Source organism: Spermophilus citellus (genome assembly GCF_964194105.1).
Source record: "Spermophilus citellus genome assembly, chromosome: 6".
Taxonomy (NCBI): Eukaryota; Metazoa; Chordata; class Mammalia; order Rodentia; family Sciuridae; genus Spermophilus; species Spermophilus citellus.
The window spans coordinates 163,166,467-163,176,284 of NC_138187.1; the positions used below are offsets into that span (position 1 = coordinate 163,166,467).

The 9,818-nt window shown below is 50.1% G+C and overlaps 1 protein-coding gene across 1 annotated transcript in view; it reads left to right on the forward strand.

The window, feature by feature from the left end:
* The window catches only part of ADCY10 (adenylate cyclase 10), a 57,447-nt gene extending 48,948 nt beyond the window's left edge, over window positions 1–8,499 (forward strand). The window contains exons 31-33 of the mRNA XM_081297524.1: window positions 1,651–1,846; window positions 7,005–7,193; window positions 8,095–8,499. Of these exons, the coding sequence (XP_081153650.1) occupies window positions 1,651–1,846; window positions 7,005–7,193; window positions 8,095–8,256 (547 nt within the window). The 3' untranslated portion in view covers window positions 8,257–8,499. The remainder of the gene's footprint in view (window positions 1–1,650; window positions 1,847–7,004; window positions 7,194–8,094) is intronic.
* The last annotated feature ends 1,319 nt before the right edge of the window (window positions 8,500–9,818 follow it).

Below are 9,818 nucleotides of genomic sequence, written 5' to 3' on the forward strand. Positions count from 1 at the left end.
CTAGTCCATCACCTCAACCAAGGACAGGGACGTGGCAGTCTCGGGTGTCCTGCAGTGAGCAGTTGCTACACACACTTCACCAGAGAAACCGGAAAGGACAGGACCAGGGTGCATACGTTATGTGCAAATCCTGTCCATTTGCTGTAAGGTACTTGAGCATCCACAGGTCCTGTGTGTGGGGAGAGGGGTCTTGGAACCAGGCCCTCAAGGGGAAGGAGGGGCTGCCACACTGCTTCTGAGGAGGGTGGAGCCTCGAAACCAGTCATGAGTGGTGCTTGCCCACCTGAACCCACCCACTTCAGAGCAGACAGAAACCACGTCGTCGAAGAAGCCGGGACTGCAGGATATGGCACCCTCGGCAGCGGGCAGCCCCGGGAACTGCAGGCCTCTTCCCCCTGTGCAGAGAAGATGCACCCATGCCCAGGCCTGCTGCCCTGGCTCTCAAGACGAAGGACAGAGACAGGGACCCCGTGCACTTGCCTCATTCTCTCCCCAGACCACCAGCCAACTGCAGCACTCCTCGCTGGAGGAGTGAGGAAGCAGGCGTAACCTGGGGCTTCTCCTGTGGAGGCCCTCACGTGGATGGAGACGGGAGGAAACAAGACTCTCTGGTAGCCCACTCCTCAGGACCCTAGGCTCAGTCCCATCAGCTTGCTAAGCCTTTGACCCAGCCAGCCTCCAGTGATGGCCACACCTGTGCCTGATGAACAGCAAGCCTCCAACATGGGTCACAGCCAAACGTTCCTGAAATTCCACAGCCACCCCTCAGCTCAAAGTCCTTCCAGTCTATTTCCCACCCACCTTCAACTACATGCAGCCACACTGTCCACTAGAGGTCTTGAGATGAGAGTCAGTGACAATATGGAGACATTCTTATGTAAAATGTCACAAATCAGAGCAGCTTCAAATTTGAATCGAAATGCCTTCTTATTATAAAATTACTTGGGAGAACTCAAAATCTCCAAATTAATTACCCTTGTCCATTAATGTTCAAAGTCAAATTCACTTTTACCCTGTGGGTTGAAGTTCAATAATAGTCCAAATGTCATTCTAATTTTTTCTGTTTTGACTGGAGAGTTTTTCAACAGTTGTGTCCTAGACCAATGCGTCTCACATTTAGTGGGCATAAGAGTCACCTGGAAAAGGTGAGCATGGTGGTACACACCTATGCCAACCTCAGCAACATGTCAAAATGCTGCCTCAAAAAAAAAAAAAAAATCACCTGGCCCCACCTGTCTATTTAGTAGAATCTGGGGACCTGAGAATTCACATTTAAAAGGGGAGCCCAGGTGGAACTGAGGACACCAGTCTGCTTACACCACTCAGGAGTGCTGGCCCCTGCATCTCTCTTTGGAAAAACTGGAGCAGTTTCTTCAAGCCCAGAATTTATAGTCTGATATGTCTCATTTTTTTAGACTCTAAAGAAAGATGGTGGCTAACATTACCTGGGTGCTCCTGAGGATCTGATTCATTTCAAACCATCAGTGAATTCCGTGTTCTCGGGGCTTCGTGGCCCACAGCCTCCTGTGTTTTCAGGCAGGAGGCCCCCAGAGCCCCAGGGCTGGAACTGCACCCAGAAGCAGTGGACAGGATTCGAGCCCCCTGTCCCCAGGAGTGGCTCTGATTGTCTTACTTCCCTGTGGTGTGCAGGTACGCCAGGCTTCAGGATTGGGATGAATTCCACACGTTTTCCAGCAGAGCCAAACCCCTGGTGTCAAGGAGAACCCCCACAGTTCTTTACTATGAAGGAATTGCCAGGTACCTGGAGGGGCAAGTTCTCTATCTGCAGAAGCAAATTGAACAACAGCTGGAGAATGCCCAGGACCGTGGGGTGGAGCTGCTCAAGGTGAGGCCCGGGGCCCTGTCCCTCCTCCACTCATGGCTGCCTACTTACTGGGCCAGCCAATTTCTGACTGCAGAATTTACACTAGACGTTTATTTATAATAGACATTTTTGAAGGCAATCCTCCTAAACACCAGAAAGAAGAAAGTATGAGCTGCTTGTATCCCTGCTACTCAGCGGTGATTGCTTTTGTGCACTGAGATATCACCTTTCAAGTTCTCTTTGATGTGTGTGCGTACACATTTCCCTTTGTTGTGATTTGCTATTAAACATATTATGAATAATTTCCTGTCATTAAATTAAAACAAAGCATAGTGTTTATCTAATATTATTATTATATTATATAGCCCAATTATTCTTGGATGAACTTTTCTACAATATTTTATTGCTATTGTTCTGATAAGCAACCTGGTAGATAAGTCTTTGAACATGACAATTTCAAATATTCAACTGATATGTATTAAGAACTAAACTAAGTACCAGAGTAAAAGAATGAGCAAATTAAGCTGGGAGTGGAGGCATATGCATGTAATCCCAGCAATTTAGGAGGCTGAGGCAGGAGAATTGCAAGTTTGAGGCCAGCCTTAGCAACTTAGCAAGACACTGTCTTAAAAAAATAAAAACAAAAATTTTAAAGGACTGGGCATATACTTCAGTGGTAGAGCACTTGCCTAGAGTGTCCAAGGTCCTAAGTTTAACTCCCCAGTATGGGGGTGGGAAGCAAAGTAGATCTGGTTACCACCCAGGGGGGGACAAGCCCCTCAGGGAATGAAGGGTCAAACTGCCAGTGTTAGCATTTACCTTGTTCTCATAAAAACTGAGCACTGATGTGTTTTGTATTGTTATGTGACAAATTTAATAGCTGGAACCAGCACCCAGGGCTGAGGCTTTATTTGGCTCAGTGGTGGAGCAGGGAGCATGGGCTTGGCGCGTGGGAGCCTCGATTCAACCCCCAGCACCCCTAAACAAAACAAACCAACAGCACCCGCTTCCTGTTTGACAGTTAGGCAGGCTGGAGGTCTGGGAGGGCCTGACTGGGATCTCTGCTGAGGGTCTTAGGAGGCTAGAACTGAGGTAGGGGCCCAGCTGCGTTCTCATCTGTAGAAACCAAGAGTCTGCTTCCAAGTCTTTCAGGCCATGAAGTCACAGGCCCACTTTAGACAAGCTGAATGATAAAACCTGAACAAGGCAGCTGGGCCCACGGAGCAGGGCAGCTCACTGAGCTCTGAACATTGTCACTCCTGCTTTATGAGAAGAGAGCTTGGGGCTGGGGACGTAGCTCAGTTGGTGGAGTGCTTGGCTTGTGTGCACAAGGCCCTGGGTTCAAAAAAAAGAGAGTAGAGAGTGTTACATGGCCCCGGGGAGGGCTCATTACCGCTCCCCCCACACACACCTCAGGGTCTCTTCCCAGCTTACCAAGTCACTGCCTCCGAACAGGTGGATGTTCAGACTTTGCCCACTTGAAGGTGACATGACACGGAACAGGGGTCTGCAGCTCAGATCTGTGCAACATGCACTGGCTCTCGGGATAGGGAAATCGCTTGGTTATATAAAGCATTACTTTAAAAATGTCACTGGAGAGAGTGAATGTCTCTTACTTAAGAAGATACTCAGGAGGAATCTGAGATATACTTAACTCCAGGTCATTCAGAAAAAAATATTCTTGGCCATCTTACACTGGATTTAATTTATTCCAAGTTTCTCTTTTCCCCAAATGTCAGGTGCATGAGTCAACTGTCATTGTCACTTTTAGAGATGAATTGAGTACTGATGAAAGTGCCCCTCACTTTTGGTCAACCTGATCAATATGTGAGAACCCAGACAAAAAAATGAGCAGGTGATTAAGTGAAGGTCCATCAATAGTAAAGTGATAAAACCCATTCTTACAAAAGACAGCCAAGGCCAAAAACAAGCAGATGGTGCTGGGATCACAACAAAGGCCTAAAATACTAAGAAGACGGTGGCTTTTGGATTCAGGAAGGGAGTGGGGATGGAAGCCCGGGGCAAGGACGGGGCACAGTGCTGGGTGGAGGCTCAGACCCTGGGGGGCAGAGTCTGGATCCTGGAGAGCAGACATTCTTTATTCAGAGGTGGTGGCAGCCGGCTCCAGCCCCACTGAGTCCCAGCCAATTCCATTTAGCCAACTCCCTGGGCCACTTCCATAGGCTATTATTTTTGGTGCAGGCCAGACAAAGAAGGCCACTGTCCTCAGGTTGCGTAAGTGGGCCTACCTCACAGGCCCTGTATGACCTTGAGTGCCTCTGCTGAATCAAGGTGTTCATGACCTTGGCAGCATACTACAAGCAGCCTGCTGGAGGCTTTGGCCGGGGAGCCTACCTACAGCCATTTGGGGTCTGCCCTACACAGACACATTCTGCTCTCCCACAGTCCTGGACATTCTGTTCTGTGTTCCTCAGTCTTTTTTTTTTTTTTTTTTTTGAAAAGGAGAGAGAGAGAATTTTTTTTAATGTTTATTATAGTTTTCGGCAGACACAACATTTTTGTTTGTATGTGGTGCTGAGGATCGAACCCGGGCTGCACGCATACCAGACGAGCGCGCTACCGCTTGAGCCACATCCCCAGCCCCTAATTGCTCAGTCTTTATTCTCTTTTCTGTTTTGGAGGTTTCTATTGGAATCCCTGCAAACTCAGAGGTTCTCTCCTCAGCTGTTCCTAGTCTACCAATGAACCCATCAAAGGCATTCTGCATTTATTTTCTATTTTATTAATCTCTAGCACTTGTTTTGGGTTCTTTCTCAGGATTTCCATCTCTGTTTTTCTTGCCATCTATTTTATCCATTAGAGTTCATATTAATCATAGTTGCTTCAGATTCCTTGACTGACAATTCTAATATCCCTGCCATGCCTGGTTCTGTTGTTAGCTCTGTCTCTTCAAATTGGTTTCCTTTTCCGTATAATGTTTTCTTGATAGCTGGACATGATGTACAAGGTACAAGGAAGCAGTGTAAAAGGTCTTCAGTGGTGTGGTATAAGGTGACTGGGAGGGGAGGTGTCCTGTGGCCTCATGACTAGGCTCAATCTTTAGAGAGCCTGCTTAGCTGGACCCTGAGCCCCACAAGTGCAGTGCAGTTGCCTCTCCGAGGGGAGACAGGAGTGCGGCAGTCAGCTCTGATGAACCCCCTGGAGGCGAGACTGCTTACGTAGGTCCTCCCGAGAGCACTGGTATATTTCAAAATGATCCCTTTTTGCCTTTCCCTGCTGGAAGCATAAGGGAATCCCCCCCCCCGCCCCCATATTTGCTGCAAGAACCTGGTCAATCTCCTGGAGTGAAACTCTCAAAATGTAAGTTTTTCAAATTTATTTATTGTCCCTTTTTTTTGGTGGTGGTGGTCAAACGCACACAGCACAAAGCCGCCCACTCCAAGTGTGCAGTTCAGCAATGCTATCAAGCACCATCTCCTCCACCTGTCTCCATAACTCTACATCTTGCAGAGCTGAAACTCTGCCCACTAAGTGCACAGTGGTTGAGCCTTTCCGGTTTCTTACATCCTCTGTTTCCTCACTGATCTCCTCTGGTTCTTCTCCCTTCTGTCCAGAGTGGAGTCCTACGGTCTCCCACTCTTCCTCTAGGTTGCCTCCACCTCGGTTCTGCCAGTTCTTGCTTTGTGATTTTGATGGTTTGCATAAACCTCCTCTTGTTGTGTGGAACCTCTTTTATTTATCTATCATCTATCTATTTATTTTTGGAACATCTTTTTAATGACCAAACTCCTCTTTTGTCTCCTATAACTGTTTTTGATTTAAACTCTGTGTCTGATATTACAGATTTGCATATAACAGTTTGGTAGCTCTGATGGATATCAGATTCTTTCTCCTCCCCAGCATTTGCTTTTTTTTTTTTTTTTTTTTTTTTTTGGCTATTTTTTGTTTTTATTTTTCATTGTTCTGGGCTGTCTCTGTGCCCTGGATCAGCATGAAGGCCACCGAAGCTCTTCTCTGGTCTTTCTGAGCCTGTGCCTTTCCTTGGGTGTGCACAGTCACTTTCTAATTCTCTGCATACAGGCAGCTGCTTTGGAATGCTCAAGTGGGGGAGAGAGAAGAATGAAGAGGGGAGGTTTACCAGCCCTTCAGTGCCCCGGGTGTCCCTGCAGCCAGAGGAGGGCTTGTAACGATGGCAGGAGGTGCACTGCCTGCCAGCTGCTTGCTCTGGGACTGTCCCTCTGTGTCAGAAGCAGCGATCAGCGGTCAGAGTGCAGACCCCAGGTATCTGGGGCAGGGTCCTTTTTGTCCATCTTGGTTTCAGCAAGTTGTATGTAGGTCACTCGGGAACATGTCACAGCTGCTTGCCGCGGGGCTGGCGCAGGAGACAGGCAGCTGCTACTGTGCTAAGTGCTGAAGTTGGCCAAAATTTGCTTCAACTCACCATCCAACCCAGACCGGTGCAAAGCTTCCAAGGACCCCGGAGTTCTGAAAGAGTTGAGTCCTGCAGACTGCCAGGCGGCTGCTGTCTGAGTGGGAGACAGACCCTGGCGCTTCCTGCTCCACCTCTTCTGCTTGGAGTTTTTAACCTCCAGATGGCCCCTGATGAGTCTCTGAACTCATCCGGTGCAGTGCAGGTCCCTTACCCTGGCACTGTTTCCACAGCAGCTTGCCCTGGAGGCCCTGTGTGCGCCTGTCTGTCCTGTGTCTCGCCCCTCCTACAAATCTGAGAAGAGCTGGGCAGGTTTTGGTCTGTTCAGATCTCGACTGGTTTACCACGTGGTGATTTCCAAGCTCCTTACGTGCAGAACTAGCCAACTTTCCTCCTAAATTTTCAATCATTCACTTGTACTGCTTTGATAATCAGAGTAAGATGTTTTGTTTTCAAAGTAGTCGCAGATTGGGGATGTGGCTCAAGGGGAGAGCACTTGCCTAGCACGAGTGAGGCCGTAGGTTCAATCTCTAGTACTACCAAAAGAAAAAAAAAGTTGTTGTAGAAAACTATTGGCAGGCCACCGTGGTCTGGGGTGGGCCCTGGCGGCCCCTCTACCTCATGTTACCATTCTATCTACCATACTTAGTAGGTACGCCTGTGTAACACACTTTCTCCCTTGATTGCTCATATATTTAAAATGTTCCCAAACCATCTGTGGAGGAAATGACTTTGTGGTCAGTGAGCTGTTTCGGACTCTGGTTGTACCATTCTGTTGTTTTCCTTTAGAACCTGGAGAGTCTTGTGGCTCAGAACACGACTGGCCCAGTCTTCTACCCGCGACTCTACCACCTGATGGCCTACGTCTGCATTCTGATGGGAGATGGGCAGAATTGCGACCTGTTCCTGAACACAGCCTTGAGGCTCTCGGAAACACAGGGGAACATGCTGGAGAAATGCTGGCTGAACATGAGCAAGGTGTGGACCCCCCGCTCACGGGCTGCAGGGGGCTGCTCTCAGGAAGCCCCACAGGACAGCTTCCCAGTCAGGCTCTCCCCAGCATGGGAGGCCCCCGTCTTGGTCCACTCGGGCTGCTGAGACAACACTGCAGCCTGCACGGCTTCAAACAATAGGAATTTACTGCTCATGGTCTGGGAGCTGCAGGTCCAAGATCAAGGTGCCGGATCTGGTGTCTGCCAGGCCTGTTCTTCACCGACGGTGCCGATGGCTGCATCCTCACATGGTAGCTGTGCAGGGGGGAAGCTTGGCTCCCTCCTGCCCTGTCCAAGGGCTCTAATTCCATCCAGGAGAGCAGGGCCTTCACGGCCTCATCCCTCCCAAGGACCCTGCTCCCCAACGCCATCACCTGGGGTGAAGTTCCAACATAGGGATTGGGCCGTACTGCCCTTCCACCCCGGTGGCCATCACAGCCTGTCTGGGATCCCACACAAAGGGGCTGCATGTCCGTGGATCAGGCTTGTGACCTCCTTTTCCCCTTATGTCCCTGTGGACTCTCCCTCACGCAAATCCTGCTAGCATGGCTACACCCTGTCTTCCTTCCCTCTTCCCCTCTGTGTTACATTCGTTTCCCGACTTGTGAATGTTGCATGTTGCTTTGTTCCAAAGCAAAAACCTAGTTAGTACCTCGCCTTAAATTTGGTGTTGTTGGGTAGGGGAATGAATTTTGTGTGTGTGTGTGTGTGTGTGTGTGAGAGAGAGAGAGAGAGAGAGAGAGAGAAGGCCATGTCCCCGGGCTGCTGTGGGCCACAGGTCGGCTTGTCGAGCGACTTGGAAAGCTGGAGGGCCTTAGCATCCTGGGATCGGACGCGCCACACTCACACGGTCAGGAGCACCAACCCACCATTCTCTGTGCCCTCAGGAGTGGTGGTACTCCACCTTGGAGAGCTTGGAGGACCAGTGGCTTCAAACGGTGCTGAGCCTCCCTTCCTGGGAGAAGATCCTATCGGGCAAGGTAAACATCCATGATGTTCAAAAGAACAAATTCCTGATGAGAGTCAACATCCTGGACAACCCTTTCTGACACTCCAGGAGGAGGCAGGCGGTGGCAAGAACTGTCCCCGACTCCTGGCCCACTCCTGGCCCACCTTCCTCTGCAGCCCGCCTCCTGCACGCTCCCGCTCCCATGTTGGTTTCTTCTTTCCAGAGGGTCGAGAGGGGCTGCAGGGTCCTGCTCACTCTCCTAACTCCACCCACCCACGCACCTCCACCTCCCCTGAGCTTTGCAGCCTGTGTTTTCCAGCCCGGGCTGGTCGTATCATATGGGAAAACGTCAGCACCAAGGCGGGTGGCATCCCGAGTTGTGACGCACATGTTTTTAATTAATGTATTAAACTCAAAATGTTTATTTTAAAATGTCCAGTTGTTAAATCTTTTTGTAAATGACAAACTTTCATCATGATCTCTAAGGACAAGATTGGAAAAGACACACTTTTGCTTCACCTGACTACAGCTTCCAAAGCCAGGCGGGTGTGCCAGCCCCTCTAGCCATGTGCATCAACAAGTGGGAAATTAGTTTTTAAAAATTGCAATAGTGGGGGCTGGGGATGTGGCTCAAGCGGTAGCGCGCTCGCCTGGCATGCGTGCGGCCCGGGTTTGATCCTGAGCACCACATACAAACAAAGATGTTGTGTCCGCCAAAAATTAAAAAATAAGTATTAAAATTCTCTCTCTCAAAAAAAAAAACTTAAAAAAATTGCAGTAGTAATAATTTTGATTATTAATAATTTGGAGCATTTTTATATGCTCAAAGTTGTGTGTGCGTGTGTGGTGTTGGGTGTTTTAATTGAGAAACAGTAGCATTCATCTTTATTTCCCAGATGCCGAGGCACGGCTGTGTGCTTGTCCTCTGGGCAGCACAGCTGAGTCCCCTAGAGCCCTAAGGTCAGCCACAGAGGCTGCAGGCCTGGCTGCTGGGGAGGGAGGGCTGGGCAATCGGAGCTGGGGCTGGGAAGGGAGCCCTGCCACCAGCACACCCCGATCCCACGTGCTCCTCACGCTTCCCCATCCCCATGCCTGGCCGTGAGTGTCAGCAAGGCAGGGGGCAAAAAGTGCCGAGGAGCGTGATGAGTAGATACACATCAGTGTCAGACACACTCGCGCACCGAGCTGTGGTCCTGAAGCTGCACATTGCCCCCAACGCCCGTCGAGGCCTCTCCTTTGTCAGTGCCTCCAGCATTTCAGAGGCTGTTCCTCCCCTGCTTTCTCTCATTTGCTCATCCAGTAAGCACCACGCGCCAAGCACCGAGCAGTGTTGGAGGTCGAGCTACAAAGGCAACGGAGGCGATTCCTGACCTCTGCCTACTTTGAGGCCCACAGGGAAGACCGACAGATGTGGCTCAGCCCGTTCCATGGTGTTCCAACGTTCTGTCTGCCCGGACCACAGGGGAAACGGGGCCCCACAGACCCAGGTGTTTCAGACGCTGCTGCAGTGCTTGAAGCCAGGCCATCTCTGTGACATGGTCATAAAAAGCCAGGACATTGAATAAATGGTCAAAGACCCCCAGGACTTCCCGGGGCGTGGGAGACCCACGCCGTCGGCCCAGCCCACTCTCCAGTCTGTTCCCATGGCACCTCCCCTGGCCT